The 18048-nt window shown below is 35.9% G+C and overlaps 2 protein-coding genes across 7 annotated transcripts; both read left to right on the forward strand.

The window, feature by feature from the left end:
- The first annotated feature begins 607 nt into the window (after nucleotides 1-607).
- On the forward strand, nucleotides 608-17692 carry LOC103869552 (F-box protein At1g80960). Of its 6 annotated transcripts, none has more exons than XM_033291170.1 (7): nucleotides 608-1467; nucleotides 6844-12638; nucleotides 12891-13745; nucleotides 13828-14001; nucleotides 14113-16907; nucleotides 17136-17301; nucleotides 17386-17428. In XM_033291170.1, the coding sequence occupies exons 2-5, from the start codon at nucleotides 12555-12557 to the stop codon at nucleotides 14395-14397; spliced, it is 1398 nt and encodes a 465-aa protein (XP_033147061.1). In that variant the 5' UTR covers nucleotides 608-1467; nucleotides 6844-12554; the 3' UTR covers nucleotides 14398-16907; nucleotides 17136-17301; nucleotides 17386-17428. The 6 variants fall into 6 exon arrangements, with proteins under 6 accessions (XP_033147061.1, XP_033147059.1, XP_033147058.1 ...); XM_009147634.3 differs by lacking the exon at nucleotides 608-1467 and having other exon boundaries at nucleotides 6320-12079; nucleotides 12563-12638; XM_033291171.1 differs by lacking the exon at nucleotides 608-1467 and having other exon boundaries at nucleotides 6320-12638; nucleotides 17396-17692.
- On the forward strand, nucleotides 1539-3746 carry LOC108871901. The gene has a single exon (XM_018658931.1). It carries the CDS (start codon nucleotides 1539-1541, stop codon nucleotides 3744-3746), a length of 2208 nt encoding a protein of 735 aa, XP_018514447.1.
- Nucleotides 17693-18048: the final 356 nt, after the last annotated feature.

Here is an 18048-nt window from a genome sequence, read left to right on the forward strand (position 1 = left end):
ACTACTTTAATCATAATATATTTTCATTTTAAATATAATATATATTTATATATTATATTTTTAAAATTCTAATAAATCTGTGTAATATTTAAACAATAACTTAATGTATTTTAAGTTATCGTTTAGAAATGAAAATAAATAAATTATATCCTATTTTATCTACTTTTATAGTCATGATCATATTAAAATATAATTATTATACTAAAATAAATATGATAAAATTATATTCAATTGATAAATTTATAAATTTTATTTTCATAAATATAAACTATTTATTTAAAATATAATATGATGATAGAACGACTTAAAATTAACAAATTATATAATTCATGTCTAAAAATTAACATATCTTACACTTTTATATATACAATAATAAATTATCTAAAATGAATAAGCATAAAAATATTGGTAAAAAGAAATTCAGTTTTGAAATACGGGTCATAATTTAGCATAAATTAAATACAAAATATTTTTTAAATATATTTTCTCTTGAATATATTAATTTGCTTAATAAATAAATGCAAATACAATAAGATAAATATATAATAAGAAGTGGCAAATACATAAGGTTTAAACAATTAATTAATTATAACATGTAAATTATAAAATTATTGTATTTGAAATAGTTATATAAATATTTAAGTATATGATTAACATTAAAAATATATACCACTTATGTTCTAAAACAATAATTTATGTATAGAAAAGTGAAAACAAACACCCGTGCGGTTGCACGGGTCAAAATCTAGTTATTTTATTATGTATGTTATTGATTTTTGTAACATGTTATACATAATTGTGATCATTAGAAAAACATGTATTATAGTTTGTTACCTAACACATCATTTGTTAGCTAATACATCATTTCTTACTTTGTGCCTTTTTGGTATATTGTTTGTTAGATGGTATATAATTTGTTATCTGATAAACGTTTAGGTTGATACATTCTTTCATACAAAGAAAAAAAAAACAAATGGTTTGATAAATATTTTGTTATGTGATCAATGATCTTTTAACTGATACATATTTTGTTAGCCGACGCAAAGAACCGATAACTGGTTTGTTAGATGTTACAAGAGACTTGCCCTTAACTAATATATGATTGTGTAGCAGATAAATAGTTTATTAGCTTATATGTTGTTTGATACTGATGTAGCGTACATCATAAAACCTTTGAGCTTTGGTTTTCTTATTTCCTTTTCTAAGATATCTATGTTTTCCTTTTTAGCTTACGTTTAGGTTTTCCTTTATTTGTTAGGACTTATGTCCCTATATATATTGTGATCTCTTGGCTTGTGAGAGACACAACTTTTTGAATCATTGAATTAATAAACTAGAGCTTTTGTGTTAACAAACTCTTGAATCCTTACTTCCGGGCATTCTCTAAGAATTCAACGGCTTTAAGAAGGCTTAGCTAACGGGTATTCTCAGAATTCAACGTTACCTTCGCGTTATCGGTTACTAAAGGTACTTCCGCTCCTTCAGTTGGTATCAGAGACTTTGAACTTCGATTCCTATCATTGTTTTTCGATCTTGTGATGGCTCCTCGACCGGGCAAAGAACCAGCTAATGACTGGACACACTTTCAACAATTCCTGGAAGATTTCCAGGAAAATTTTCATGATGAAATCCGCAGAACCTTGGCTGAATCAATTCAGACTGGAGTTCAAGCCGGAGTTCAAGCCGCGCTTACGAAAAACGCAGCAAACGCACCAATCGCAAACCCGACGCAGAGACAAAACCGCAACCACAGCCCTGTTTTCGAAGAACAGGAAGACGACGACCTGGACAACCCATTCGGGGATCAACCTCGTCATCAACATCATCATCGACAGCACCATCGTGACGATGCACCTCGCTGGACTTCGGGTTTAAAGATTGATATCCCTGAGTTTCACGGCGGTTCGCAACCTGAGGACTTACTCGACTGGTTTGTAACTGTCGAAGAATTCATTGAATTCAAAGACGTCCCGGAGCAGAAGAGAGTACCTCTTGTCACAACTCGTTTCCGTGGTCATGCCGCCGCATGGTGGAGTCAACTAAAACTATCACGTACTCGACGAGGGAAAGAGAAGATCTCATCATGGGATAAGTTAAAAAAACATATGCGCAAGACATTCATTCCCTACAACTATGAGAGTCTTCTTTTGCAAAAATTCCACAACATTCGTCAAGGCTCGCGTTCCGTAGAAGACTATTCGAATGAATTTTATCAGATGCTCACTCGGATAGACATACAGGATTCCGAGGACCAGCTAGTGGCACGTTATATTGCAGGGTTACGAACTCAACTTCAGACGATGCTTCATCAATTTGACCCGAGTTCAGTTTCTGAAGCACGACAACGAGCACTCCTGGTGGAACAACAAAATCGCTACAGCACCAATTCATGGAACAACAACTCAAAACCACACACGACGACAACAGACGAAACCAAACTATCTGCGAGTCGTGATGCTACACAGACCACACAGAACCCTGCTCGAGCAACGGACAATAACACAACACACGTCGAAGGCAGACCCTCACGACCAAACGCCCTACGCTGTTTCACTTGCGGTGAAAGAGGTCATATTCAAACTGCTTGTCCGACCTTAGGACGTCGTGGTCTACTCGCCACAGAAACAGAGGTCACTGGAGACCCTATCTATGACGACGAGGACGAGCAACTAGAGGAGCTCGACGAGGAACAGGTCGCAGGCGACACCGGCACCATGCTCATGTTACGTCGCAACTGCTTCGCTCCTAAAACAAGTGAGGCATGGCAACGAACTTCATTGTTCAGTTCGACTTGCACGGTCAAGGGTAAAATATGTCGATTTGTGGTCGACTCTGGTTGTTCCGCTAACGTCATCTCAGAGGAAGCAGTGCGAAAATTAGCACTCCCATCCGAAGCCCACCCACACCCATACCGTCTCTTGTGGATGCAGACAGGAGCTGAGGTCTTCGTCTCCAAACGAACTTCAGTTACTTTTACCATAGGATCCTTCTACAAAGACACCTTTTATTGTGATATAGCTCCAATGGACGTATCACACATAATCCTTGGACGTCCTTGGCAGTACGATCGCGAGGTTATTCACAACGGCAAAACCAATACTCATTCGTTTATATTCCAAGGTCGGAAAATTACGTTACTACCGTCACCCGAGAAAGACCTCACGACCAGCACCAGCCAACAACAACCAGAATCCAAGCAAAACTTGTTGATTATCTCGAGAGCACAATTTGAACTCGAGCTGCGTGCTTCACGTCCTATCTTTGCTCTGGTTGCAACGTCTCCAGCAACAATACAACAGCAACCAGCGCCACCTGCCTTTTTGCCACTATTGAAAGAGTTCGACGATCTTTTTCCGACTGACCTCCCAGCTGGTTTGCCGCCACTTCGTGATATACAACATCAAATTGATCTTGTACCTAATGCGGTTTTACCAAATCGGGCACATTACCGGATGAGTCCTGAAGAGCACGAGGAACTTCGTCGGGAAGTAGAGGATTTACTTAACAAAGGTTACGTACGGGAAAGCTTGAGCCCCTGCGCCGTACCGGCTTTGTTGATACCAAAGAAAGATCGTTCCTGGCGAATGTGCGTTGACAGCAGAGCTATCAACAAAATCACGACCTGTTACAGGTTTCCTATCCCTCGCCTTGATGACTTACTGGATCAGATCGGTAAAGCATCAATTTTTACTAAACTCGATCTTAAAAGCGGCTATCATCAAATTCGTATCCGTCCGGGTGATTAGGGCTGGGATTTCGAATATTCGGTTCGGGTTCGGATAGGAACCGATCGGGTCTGGGTTTTTCGGATAAATGAATTCTATACCCAATGAGTACTTAGTAGATTTCGGTTCGGATTTCGGATCGGGTACTACCGGTTTCGGGTCGGTTCCGGATACCCGTTTCTTATGTGAATTATATAAATATTTGCAAAATAAAATAATTATATACCAGTTTTTTATTTTTTTATTTTATTTTTTTAAGGAAAAGTAAATAGAAATCGTATATATATTAGTAACATGTATTAAATACAACAAAGTTGAACTAGTCTAGTGGTATAACAGTTGTTGCTTTGCCTATCCAACCCGGGTTCGACCCTCAGAAGATACAAATCTATGTTTTTTAAACATAGAATTCGGGTTAAACGGGTACCCGTTCGGTTTCGGGTAAAAACCAAAACCGAACCGATACCCATGGATAATTAACACTAATATCCATCGGATAAATTGTCTAGGACCGAAACCGAACCGAACCGGTCCATTTCGGATCGGTTCCGGTTCGGGTATTCGGTTATGGATAAAAATCCCAGGCCTACGGGTGATGAATGGAAAACAGCTTTTAAGACGCGAGAAGGACTGTTTGAATGGCTAGTAATGTCGTTCGGGCTATCAAACGCACCAAGTACGTTCATGAGAGTCATGAATCAAGCCCTTCGGCCTTTCATAGGGAGGTTCGTGGTTGTCTATTTCGATGACATTCTGATTTTTAGCACCACCTTGGAGGACCACTTGTTACACCTGCGAGAAGTCTTACTAGCACTTCGTAAGGAGAAGCTTTTTATCGCACGACAGAAGTGTGACTTCGGCACATCGGAGGTTTTATTCCTTGGCTATGTAGTTTCGGCAGCAGGGTTGAGGGTAGATCCGCAGAAAGTTGAGGCTGTGGCTTCCTGGCCGATACCAAAAACGATTTCTGAGGTCCGGAGTTTTCATGGTTTAGCTTCCTTTTATCGACGCTTCGTTCACAGTTTTAGTGCTATTATGGCACCAATTACGGATTGTATGAAGAATGTCTCTTTCTCATGGACTAAGGAAGCCGATGCTGCCTTTTCATTGATCAAAACGAAGTTGACGACGGCCCCAATACTTGTGTTACCTGATTTTGACGCCCCTTTTGAATTACACTGTGATGCCTCGAAATTGGGAATCGGAGCTGTTCTGAGCCAGCATGGTCGTCCTATTGCTTATTACAGTGAGAAGTTAGCCGGTGCACGTAGTAGGTACAGCACTTATGATGTGGAGTTCTATGCGGTGGTACAAGCAGTCAAACATTGGCGGCACTATCTCGCCCACAAAGAGTTTGTGTTGTTCACCGATCATGTTGCCTTAAAGTATTTGGGCACACAAGACAAAATCTCATCTCGACATGCATCGTGGACTGCATACTTGCAACAGTTTACATTTGTTATTAAACATCAGTCCGGGAAGCTCAACAAAGTGGCAGACGCGCTGAGTCGACGTCATGCTCTGGTCGCTACCTCGCGGGTTTCAGTCCTCGGGTTCGACCTTTTGGCAGACCTCTATCCGCTGGATCCTTTCTTTGGTGCGATATGGTTGGATCTTACGCACGGGGTGCGCTCTGACTTCTCTTTGGTTGACGGGTTTGTCTTCAAAGACAATCGTTTGTGCGTTCCTGAGTGCAGCCTTCGTTTACAAATCATTAAAGAGTTACATAGCGAAGGTCATGTGGGACGGGATCGAACACTTAAACTTGTCTCCAAATCTTATTTTTGGCCAACACTTCGACGTGATGTAGAGAGGTTCGTGACTCGTTGTATGGCGTGTCAGCAAGGCAAAGGCCATGCTTCCAACGCTGGCCTTTATCTTCCTTTACCAGTTCCAACGCAGCCATGGAGCGATATCAGCATGGACTTCGTTCTCGGACTTCCTCGAACTCAACGGGGGAATGATTCTATTTTCGTTGTGGTTGATCGATTTTCAAAAATGGCGCATTTTATTCCTTGCAAGAAGACTACAGATGCCGTGCAGGTTGCTCAGCTTTTCTTTCGAGAAATTTATAGGCTTCACGGCCTCCCTACGTCTATCGTTTCAGATCGCGATTCTAGGTTCATTAGTCACTTTTGGCGATCCCTTTGGAAGCTCTTTAAGACATCTTTGGACATGAGCTCTGCTTACCATCCACAAAAGGATGGTCAAACAGAGGTTACAAATCGGAGCTTAGGAAATATGTTACGGTGTTTGGTCGGTGATAATCTCCGCTCTTGGGATTCATTTTTGTGCCAGGCAGAATTTGCTCACAATCATGCAACTAATAGAAGCCTTGGGTTCAGCCCTTTTAAAGTTGTTTATGGAGTGATACCGCGGGGACCTTTGTCGTTGACTCCTCTTCCCCAACCTGGCGAGTTCCATGGTCGTGCTATTGAACTTATCGACGAGATCTCCAACACCCATCTTAAAGCACAAGATAACTTGCAAGGAACGACCGTCAAGTATAAACGTGCAGCAGACAAGCATCGCAGGGAAGTGCATTTTCAAGTTGGCGATTCTGTTTAGGCTGTTCTCACCAAGGAAAGATATCCCGTGGGTCAGTACAACAAATTAAAGGCGCGCAAAATAGGTCCGGTTGAAATCATTGAGAAGATTAATCCCAATGCCTATCGCCTTGCTTTGCCCCCACATGTTCATACTGCAGATGTTTTTAACGTCCGGCACCTGTTCAAGTACGAGCCTGATGATGACTTGCTATCCGGATTCGTGGACGAATCTCTCGTAAGGGAGGGGACCTGATGTAGCGTACATCCTAAAACCCTTGAGCTTTGGTTTTCTTATTTCCTTTTCTAAGATATCTATGTTTTCCTTTTTAGCTTACGTTTAGGTTTTCCTTTATTTTTTAGGACTTATGTCCCTATATATATTGTGATCTCTTGGCTTGTGAGAGACACAACTTTTTGAATCATTGAATTAATAAACTAGAGCTTTTGTGTTAACAAACTCTTGAATCCTTACTTCCGGGCATTCTCTAAGAATTCAACGGCTTTAAGAAGGCTTAGCTAACGGGTATTCTCAGAATTCAACGTTACCTTCGCGTTATCGGTTACTAAAGGTACTTCCGCTCCTTCAGATACATAGTTTTTTAACAAAACCTGTAATTCAATCTCTAGTATTTACTTGTAAAATAATTTGTAGAACTTGGACTTGTCGACATGTCATAGCATTGCTTGCTTTGATAATACAATGCAGAGAAATTCTTTACGCACCGAGAAAAAAACAAAAATGAAAAATGTAGAAAGAAGAGAGAGAGAGAGAGGGAGACACCAGTTGAGACATAACCAATACCTCAAAATCACACAATATGGATTATTGTCAACTATAAAATTTTGCTTCTAACTATAATTGTATCGTTTAACAATATTGATTATTTAAAAGTATAAAATATGCCTCCAACCTTTTCTTTATTATTTTAACATTAAAAGATATATGATTATAATACAACTTACATACTAATATTATAGTTTAATAGTAAATTTAGACGCTAATATTATTTTTAGCATCTAATATTCAAGGTTAACATTCTATTTTCAACTACATAAGACTCATATGTTCATAAGATATGTTAATGATACTTTTTGTGTTGTCGGCTATTAAAAAGTTTATACGCTAACATTTTATATAACAACTAACATTGTATACTAACTTTCAGTATATCAATAACCATACAAATATGTTTATATAGTATGTTTTAGTGGCTATCCATTACACTGAAACTTGTATGTGTTCTTTGTAGATTTTAGACAGATTGCAAAGATCTTCATTCCCAAAAATATTTCTTTTCATATGCTTGTAGTTACTCTCGTTTGAGACTAACAAACAGAGAGATTTGTGGGACGCATGACTTACTTTGATATCATTACTCACTAGTATACATGTAAAATCTAATTTTAATGGAATTGGTCTATCAATGACAGAAACGAGATAAGGATGACCATCGAAAGATTAATGGCGATAGCATAGTTATTGTTGTATTTGAGAGATTTAAAAAAAGACGTTGAAAAGATAAAACATTAAAATTTTGATGATATCAAATGAATCTCTCTTTTTTATTTATTTAAATACATGAAATATCAATTACAATCTTGCGGTCGAAAATTAGTTTAAGCAACATACGGACAAAAACTCTTCTACAGCCACACCTACAACCTTGAATAGTCACACTGCTACAAATTCCTGCCAACAACAGCGTCAGAGTACGTTACTGATTTTGTGTCAGAACAGAAGAAGGGCAATTTTGGAACATCAAGTAACAAAGTGCATAGCTGGAACCATTTATGTTTTGTCATAGGTACTTTGCAGATTTTTTTTTTATTTTGTCACAAAAGGTACTTTGCAGATTTTATCTTCTATTTGGGGTATTGAGCATAATCACTCTAATTTTAAAATATATTTAGTTTCATTCATGTTGTGTTGGTTTTAATTCCTACACTATTATGAAATTAATTAAAAAAAATCACTTGTAAAACTAGTATGTATATAGGCACATGTATTTTTAAGCAAAATATTCGGAGTTGGAACATTACTTATTTAGTAATATGTAATTTTTTAAACTTTGGGTACTATATAATTGACTTATAATAATTTTCAAAATTTTAAAATGCGAAAAGAAAAATTTTAAGTAAATAATTTTCAAATTTGTATGGCGGAAAAGTATATAAATAAATAAAAAAACTTTCATAAAATAAATTAATGTCTCTTGGATAGATATTCATATATTATGAAAAAAGTATTTTTATTTTTTCAAAAAGTATTTGTTTTGTTAAACAAATGAATATATGTATGATATGAAACTTTTTTGGGAAAATGCTTGATTTCAACCTATTATCTCATTCATTTTCATTTATTTATAAACTAATATTAATTAATTTATTATAGTGGTGATATATAAACATTTATTTTGTTGTCTAACTTTGTTCAATTTGAAAACAAATGAAATATTTTGAAAAATAGACTTGAATAATATTTTTCCTGATGTTGTATATCCTCTTACGTAATTCAAATGACATATATCCAATTTTAATATATTTTTTCTTGCTTACTTTGTATTTTTTTTTCCCAACTGAATTAGATTAGCAAAAAAGGCCGAAGCCTAAAGTGAGTTACAAAGACCTAAAGGCCCAAACACAAAGCCCAACTTAAACGAACCAACCCGCTTAGGCCCAAGCCCGTTACCCTCGAAACCAAACTCGCCGACTCGCGGTTCGCCCTACCTCGAGAAGCAAACCCGCAAAACGTCGCCACCACCGGGAGCACTTACGTCGGAGAACGGACGCGTCTCACCGGCCACTACAGGAACATGCCTCACCGTGACAAACCGGATCCCATGACCTACACACACTCTTCACCACCGCCGTCTTTTACTCTAGTGTAATCTTTACCGGCGAGATCAATCGCCGGAGCGAGATCATCACCACCACCGTTCAAGCACACACCAGAGTAACAACATCGGCTCACAGAACATCACCATCTTGATACGGACGCTTCTCTCTTCCTCCAACGAGAGCGCACACACGGGTCTCAAACATCACCAACGCCATAAACAAACACAAAGGCCCTAAAAAACTAATCTAAAAATTAAGCAGAAGAAGAAGAAAAAGCAAGAGTCGACGGGGAAAGGTACAGGACGCCTTCACCCCTCGGTGCATGATACCGACGACGCAGAGCTGAGAGAGCCTCTACCTCCCGGAGACTTTGCCGGCGACGCAGAGCTGAAGAAGCCTCCACCCCCGGAAACTTGAACGGCGACGGCGGAACTAACGGAGCCTCCGCCTCCCGGAATAAACCCTAACTTCAACCCAAAAAACTAACAAGCTGTCACGACGAGCCGCGTCCTACTACCTCACCACGAATCCAGAGAAAGGGAGGTTACCGCCGTTTGAAACCCTCCGTAGACAGATCTCTTCCGGCGATAAAACCCTAGTCCAGATCCGAAAATATATCGGATAGGACAGCAGATCGACGCGCACTGTGGGAAACCTAGCATGGATCGACAAGAAGGGAGCCACCGGTGCCGACACGCGCGCATACGCGCCGCCGGACGTCGGTGCTTTCCTCCCACGCGTTTTCTCTCTTTTCTCTCTCTCTCTTTGGTTTTGTTTTTAATTTCTTGCTTACTTTGTAACAAGTGTAGTATTCAAATAAAGTAAATAAATTTTTTATTGTACTCCAAAACTAATATTTAGGATACTATATAAAATAATTAATTTTCAGAAAAAAAAGTTCAAAGTAGCCAGAACTGGTTGGAAAAGATGGAGAAATAGCGAAAATGACGATTGAAAAAGAAAATCCAAATGTGACAGCAATTATCATGTCAATAGGAATTGTGAAGATAAACTTTTGCTGCAACAAGGTCTATATTTTTATTGATTCCAACCATAATGTTGTAAGCGTTCCCATAATTGGGTGATTTTTATCATTACTTATATCATATATATGATCTAAGTATCATTAATAATAAACACTATAATGAATATTTTACCAAAAAAAACACTATAATGAATAAGCCATCATGGCATACCTTTTTCATTACATGTGAAATTTCATTTAAAATCTTAACAATTCTATCTACTTATTTGGCAAATTTGGCTCCCATAGGATGAGAAGGAATATTTAATTTCTCTTTATTCCTTAATTTTTTTACCAGAAGTATCATTTATAGATAATATTATTCTACATAATTTTATTCCTTTTTCATAGATATTTTAAAACAAAATACTAATTATTAAATTTGAGAATGAACAAAATGAATATATTTTCCTACTCATTCCAATCAATTTATTCTTTTTCATTTTTTCATTTTTTCATCTCATTCCTGTTGTATTTCGTGTGGTTCCTGTTATAACTTTTTTTTCATAAATCACCAATTAGAACCCTTGTATCATTAAAGATGATCTGGGGCTGTAATATTTTTGTATTTATGGGGCATAGACTTAGAAGATTATATAAGTTATTACAAGTTTTTAATGGTGCACTTGCACACACCAAACTCTTGACTACATCTACCCTTAGAATTTGAAAGAAGTCTAAACGTTCATTATATCTGTGTAGTATATATGTTTCATGTAATCAAATTTTTCGAATGTCTTCAATGATTGTCAAAAGTTACAGAGAAGGTAACCATTTTGATGATTATGATTTTGTTGTAACAATTTTTTTGAATGTCTTAGGGTTTGTTACGATTTCATTATGATCAGCCATGACTAATGCTTGTAACAAACAAGTTTTCCTAACGACTAATGCTTGTAACAATAACTACTGCTTGTAACAAAACAGTTTTGCTAATGAATATTGCTTGTAACAATGACCACTGCTTGTATCAAACGAGACAAATGAGTAAATGACTAATGCTTGTAACTGTTGGACCAATTTAATTATTAGTCCAATAGCTTGTGTAACAAATTGGAAGTGTGAATAGAATTTTATAAGTCTAATAGGTTGGGTAAAATTTTGAATTAATGTGAATGGTTATGGAAATGTATTTGATTCATTTTTACAAGTCCAAAGCTGCGTAAATTGAGTTTTGAATATTTAAAAAAAAAAATTTTAAAAAACTTAGTGGCCGAGTTAGCTAAACTTGATCCACTATAAATAAACCATATTCCACTTCACAAAGATGATCATCTCATAACTCACACAATCATCTTTCACTAGAAAAAGAAACTTTCTCTCACTAAAAGATACTTTTTAGATTTTCTCTTTTAAAAGGAAGTGTCTTAGGAGTATATCGTAATAGTTTGTTTGTTTCGGGTATTGTGAAACGGTCTCATCACGGTTGTATCATGGGATTCAAAAATCGCATAAAATCGTCACACAGTACGGACGATTTATTGAGTTAATGAAAGAGATCAAATCTCGACTTCGCGAATTTCGTCTATTTCTTTATGATTTTTTTAAATGTTTTTAGTATTTATATTATAATTTATTTGATTTTGGTTTCGTAATTTTTAATCAGAAGTTCCGTGGTCCTAACATGACTGATCATGTTCTTTGCGTGTGCAGGTAATGGATAAGTTATCCACCATCGCCCTATTAAACACAGTAACCACTATATATATCCAACGTGAATAATTTTCCGTTTGTACGAGAGGCTCCGTCAAGTGAAACTCCAAGTGAGGTACGATAACGGAAGCAGATCTTTGCATCTATCTAGCTTCCTCTACGGTCACTACGTACTTCAATGGACGACTGCAAGTGTGAGATTGAAAACTGGGACTTGGGTGCTGGGTCTTACGTGTCATTTACTTACTAAGAGTTCACTAGAAGAAGATGCTGACACAATGCTAGAACTGGTATGTCTAGGTCTAAAATTTGAAATTCAACTCCTAGAGCTCTCAAGTTGCTTAAAAGTTTCTAAAAATCCTATTTTTTCTTAAAAAAAAAGCTATTAGAAAATAATTTTACTTTTAATAAAAAAATTAAAAATCTATTTGAAAATAATTTATTAAATAATATTTCCTTTTCTTAAGTCCTAATTTTCCTTCTTTTAAAATTTTTAATTTTCCTTCTTTTAAAAATTCTAATTTTCTTTTTTTTAAATCTTAATTTTCCATTTAAAAAAAATAAATTCTCTTTTAAAAAACCTTAAACAAAAGATAATTATAAAATAATAATTCATCTAAACAAATCTTAAACATGATATTAAAATAGCAAAACTAATAAGATTGTTTTACTATAATTAACATTAAAATCTTATTGAAAACAAACCCCCTAAGTAAAAGGAAAAGGGGAAAAGTTGTGGAAAGAAACAAGTATAAATAAACAAATATGAACAGAACCAGCAACCGAATCAGAACTCGGAGTGGAATTTCAGAATCTCACAGCAATATGGAGAGATCATCATCTGATCAGGTAACGTTGGTATACAAGTTTGAGTTCGGATGGAATGTATCTTTAGGTTTAGGGTTTTCGATTTGTCTAATCTGATTCTAACTTTATGTATGCGGCAAGTATATATTTGCTTGGTTCTTGTTCCATGTTCATCGGATTTTGGCTTAGAGTGTTTTTTAGTTACCCCTGAATAAATTGGGAAGATGTTTTAAATTCTTACAGAACTTTTTTTTTTATTTCTTCATCCTATTTTGCTTATGATATCATGATCAGGTTAATGATGTTGATTGGATCAGCAATCTCCCGGACGATGTATTGCTTGTGATATTATCGAGACTTTCCACAGAAGAAGCGGTAAGGACGAGTGTTATGTCCAAACGATGGGAACACGTGTGGAAGCACATACCTCACCTAATCTTGGACATGACAAGGATTGTCAATTCCAAAGAGCCGATTTATGGTTCGAATCGAGTTGCTACACTGATGACTAAGATTATAGATAATCACCGTGGACATCTAGAGAGCTGTGCAATCGACCATTACTCATTCCAAAGTGTAAATGGAATGCTCAATACTTGGATTCAAGCACTAACTTGCGTGAAACACACCAGAGTTCTCACACTTACACACCATTGTCCACACCCTTGTGTTCCTATGGATCTAGAGGACTTCAACAGATTTCGTGACATTTCACCTAACGTCATGTCCCATCCAAGCCTTAGGTCACTCTCACTAGGTTTCTACAATCTTGAAAACTCACTTCCCTTCAGCAATTGCTCCAATCTCCAGACCCTCAAACTCTCATGTATTGTGGCCGAGGTTGGAGTCTTTAACAGAGTACTCGCATTTTGCTCTTCTCTCGAGGTGCTTGTACTAGACATCAAGTTCTCAAAGAAAAATGGTGATCCTTTGAAGATTGAGAACAAGAAATTAAAGCTCCTACTAGTTGCTTGTTGCAGAAATGCTGATGGCATTAGAGTGTCAGCAGCTAGTCTAGAAATCCTCGCCATCACATATAGATATTTTAGGAGAGATGAATTTTTCCTCACGGCCCCCCAACTCCAATTCAATAGAAACTTTTGGGTTGCAGGGGAATACATGCCCCACATCAGCTACAATATATCAAAGGTATACTGTTTTCGAATTAATGTACTTACGAGGAATTAATTTTGGCATTTGATGTTGAGTTTTGAAATTGTTTCCATGTCAGGAGAAAAAAAGCATTGGGCATGAAGAATTTGTCAACTTATCAGGTGATTTTTTGATACCGACTGCATCCTTGTCGGTGCGTGTGGATCTAATGAATCCGACAGAAGTTGAGAGGTTAAGACAAGTCTTACGTTTATGGACTCGTAAAATGATAGAGCTCGAGATCATATTCAAGGTATGTTTGATGATTGATTCCTCATGATTAACCAAGTCTTTTTAGGTTGTCTTAACTATAACATAATTTATGGACGTTGTTGGTATATATATATGTATATATGTTGTGCAGGATAACAATGCTCCTAGGGAAGAAAGTGATTCTTGGAAGAATAATAATAATTTCCCCAATGCTGAATTCCGCGTAAATACGGTGTGGATGCATAACTTCAGCGGTTCAGAGGAAGAGTTTGCCTTAGCATCACTCTTGATTAGGCAACACATGGTAGTATCTAAGATGATGATCAAGTTAACGTTATTTCCTGCAAGCAAAAAATCAAAGATAGAAGCCGCAGTGGCCAAGCTTCAGGCACTTCAAACAGAAGATCAACCGGACATTACCATCAAATGTTTCTAGTCGATTTTGAATTCAACTTATTATGTTGAAAGACACACTATTCCAACTTTCCATTCTCAATGCTTTTCATTCGTCTGGATTGTTTTTGTTCCTTGTTCATAGAGTCATTTTCTTTCTCTAGGTACATTATGATGAGTCTAATGATTTTATCAAGACTTTTAGTCACATGTTACTGATGTTAAAAGGGCTTATCTGGCTAATGTTAAATACTTTTTTTACTCAGTCGAGTAAAGAAGCCTTTGTTAAGATGGCAAACAAATGAAAGTTTTAGTTGGAAAATTTGTTTTGCTTTCAAAGATGATAAGGAATATTTTCAAATTGTCTCCTTCAACAAGTTTAGTACCATATTCTCTCTATACAGTATAAAATTACTGGAGGGTCCCATTTTCTTAACACTCAAACCATTTGGCCCCTCCATTCCTGTGTATTATTATGTTTGTATTTTTTTTCCTGTCTAGTCTGATCTAATAACTACAACATTCTTTCGGATGCATGTGTGTTTGCTTGCATTAATATGTTCATACATATGTTAGAAGCGAACATCTCTACTTCTATTGCTTTGCTTTTTTTCTCTTTGCTCTACACTTTCGACCCTCAACTATTTCAATGATTTTTAGTCTTCTTGAGTTTTCAAAAAGTTTTATGCGTGCATATATATTACCATCAACACTTTGCATCTTCAACAGAATAAGGCCATAGAAAAAGATAAATAGAGATTGTGATTGACAAATGTGTAGGCTACTACTACTGTATCTGCAACTAAGAATATATCCAGTTTTGAGTCCCACATTAGCTAAATGAGTGCTTTGATATGGTCTAAGAATATATTATTCATAAGGGAAAAGGTCGAGAAACAAATATTATGTTCCTTGGAATGATATCTTTGCATTTATTTTATACCCAACCAAACTTTATAGGCGATATCTCATGGTTGTGATTACTCAATACACTTTATTCGGTGTTTGGGGAAGGAAGAACCTATCATAACCTTCAGTTAAAAACATTTGAGCATATTACCAGAATAGTTGATCCCCATGTGGGTGAGAATATGCTTTTCATGTTGTGAGTTGCAAGTCTCTAAAAGTCTACTTGAATGAATCTCATCAAACTCACTCCTCTCATATTATGATTTCTTTTTCTTTTTACCTAAGATTATGTTTAATTATAGTGCTTTCTGTAAAAGGTTATAAGTGAATTACTTCCTAATCCAATCAAGACTTTCAGAAGTTGTAAAGGATTCTTGATTTTTTTTTTTTTGTAACAGAAAACGATTCTTGATATATTTCACTTTTATTCCCTGCATGTCATACTTTTTGAGTTCACAGCTAAATGTTGCTCATGATAAATTTTAAATTTTGTAGACAGTTCTTGATAATAGTTTTTTTTTTTGGAACTATTTTTTGCATTAAAATTAAAAAGAAAATAGCAATAAAGGATCCTTAATATCTAACAAGTCGAGTCTTATGTCGGTCCTATAGAACACCAACACATAGAAAAAGGGCTGAAGGAACCAGTTTTACCTTACAACAAAAAAAGAAACAAAAATGATGATGCTGATTGTGAATCCGTATTTGTAAGAAGACATATATAGTTTACATGGGTGCTGTTTCGACTCTAGTGATACCGTTGACTCATCATACAAGTGTCCTCCGAGAGGTCAATGGACAAATGTATGTTTAACTTAAATATGCTGATTAGGTTATTGAATTAGTTTAGTTATATGTTTAGTTTTTTAAACACTTAGTTTTAGTAACCATTTTAGCCTCTAAAGCACACTATGAAATCCAAACGAAAAGCACTTATATCAATTGCTCATTAGTTTACATTTCTATAGTAAAAAAATATTTTCTTTGTATTTGAATGATTGATGCTTTGAATTTTGTTTTTGTATTTAAGAAATTGAAAGGTTTAAAGTATAATAACATTAAGATGTAAAAATATGAATGGTGAGTCTTTATTGGTAAAATAAAAAATAATAATAAGGGAAATTACCTATAATAACATACATTTTGTATGTAATGACTAAAATAACATAAAAAAACAAAGAAAGAAAGAAAAAGTGGGTTAAAGTTCAAAATACCCAATCCATTAAATTAATTAAGCCAGTTTAAAAAATAAACACTCCTAAACCACGAGTAAAAATACAGTTATGTTGACAAAAATAAAAGGTAAAAGCTTAAAAAAAAAAAAAAAAGTAAAACCCAACGACAACTCTCTTTCGCGTGACCCCAAGAACCCTAAATCCCCAAATTGTGAAATCTTCAAACTCTTGATTCTCTTTCTTTTTAACATGATTGCTCATCAATTTGGTCATGTACCCGCTCTACTCTACCATTAAAACATTCGATTCACATAGGATAAGTGAATCCGAAACCCAGTCGACGAACCCTAAATCCCCTTTCTGAAATTCACAGTTCCGTCGATCTCAAGCCTTTCATCACTTATTCTCGATGATTTCCACACTATTATAAGCTCATATCCGCTTCAATCATCCATTCATGCAATCTAAGGTTAGTCTCTGCCATTCGATTTATTTATTTATTTTGGGAATCAATGAATTCCATTTTCTTCATCACAGAGTTCATATTAGTGTTTTTTTTTGTCTTTACATATGTCGATATCAGTTTGGGTGTTGTTGTTGTTGTTCAGGTTTTAAGGAATCACTGTTCTTCTTGTGTTTTTTTTTTTTTTAAAGAGTTGTTCTTCTTGTTTTGTTCACTTTACTCTTTACAATGCAGAAGCAATCTTCTGGAAATATACAATCTATCTTTGGACCACAAAGGAATCGCTGGACAGTATCATCATAGTTTTTTTTTGGGAAAGAGCTGCAAGTTCCATTGAATACTGATGATGTCTCTGGTATGGTGTGTCTTGTAAAAATGACTGCGTAGAGAAATATAGGAGGTATGAGTACTTTTTGTTTTGCAACAGATTAGGGGTTTACTATATGCTGCGTGTGGGTTTTTGTTACATATATGCGGCATGTAGGTTTTTTCAGATACTGGTGAGATGGTTCCTGCAAGGCTGAGGAAAAAAAGTTCACATCAGCTAAAGATTTCAAAACTCAAAAGTGTGCCTGGAATGAGGATCCTGGTGACTGTGGTGTTTAAGCCATAAAGTATATTGAGAGTAAGGCGATTGGTTGTGGTTTTGAGGACTTTTTGACCGGTGCATCCCGACAACGCGTATGAAGTTAGCTGCTGAGATCTATGATGAGGTTGCGGATATGTAGTTGTATTTCATGTTTTAGAAACCAAACTTATTTACTACTTTGTGGAATTGTGAACATATCTTTTTTTTTTTTTTTTTTTTTTTTTGAACGAGAATTGTGAACATATCTTCATTTTCTTGTCCAATGGTTAATGTTACTTTACTTTGAAAGAGTCCTTGAAAGGGATATCAGAAAAGAGTAATGCATAGACATTGTCTAACCACGAACAAGAGCAACATTATCAAACCAGAAACGAGTAAAAAATACACGCATTGTCTAACCAATAACAAGAGACATATTGTCTAACCAGAAAATAGCAAATGAGAACAAATTGTCTAAGCAATATGACATATTTTACAATTGTGACCAACGGATGACAAATTGAACATTTTTTTTTCTTTGTCGTTTCTTATCGTGACTTGGAGAAGAAGAAGTTTTAC

This window comes from Brassica rapa, chromosome A05, assembly GCF_000309985.2.
Source record: "Brassica rapa cultivar Chiifu-401-42 chromosome A05, CAAS_Brap_v3.01, whole genome shotgun sequence".
In the NCBI taxonomy this organism is placed as follows: Eukaryota; Viridiplantae; Streptophyta; class Magnoliopsida; order Brassicales; family Brassicaceae; genus Brassica; species Brassica rapa.

Coding starts and splice junctions, on each gene's coding strand:
- LOC108871901 (XM_018658931.1), top strand. CDS start 1,539: ATGGCTCCTCGACCGGGCAAAGAACCAGCTAATGACTGGACACACTTT.
- LOC103869552 (XM_033291167.1), top strand. CDS start 4,293: ATGGATAAAAATCCCAGGCCTACGGGTGATGAATGGAAAACAGCTTTT.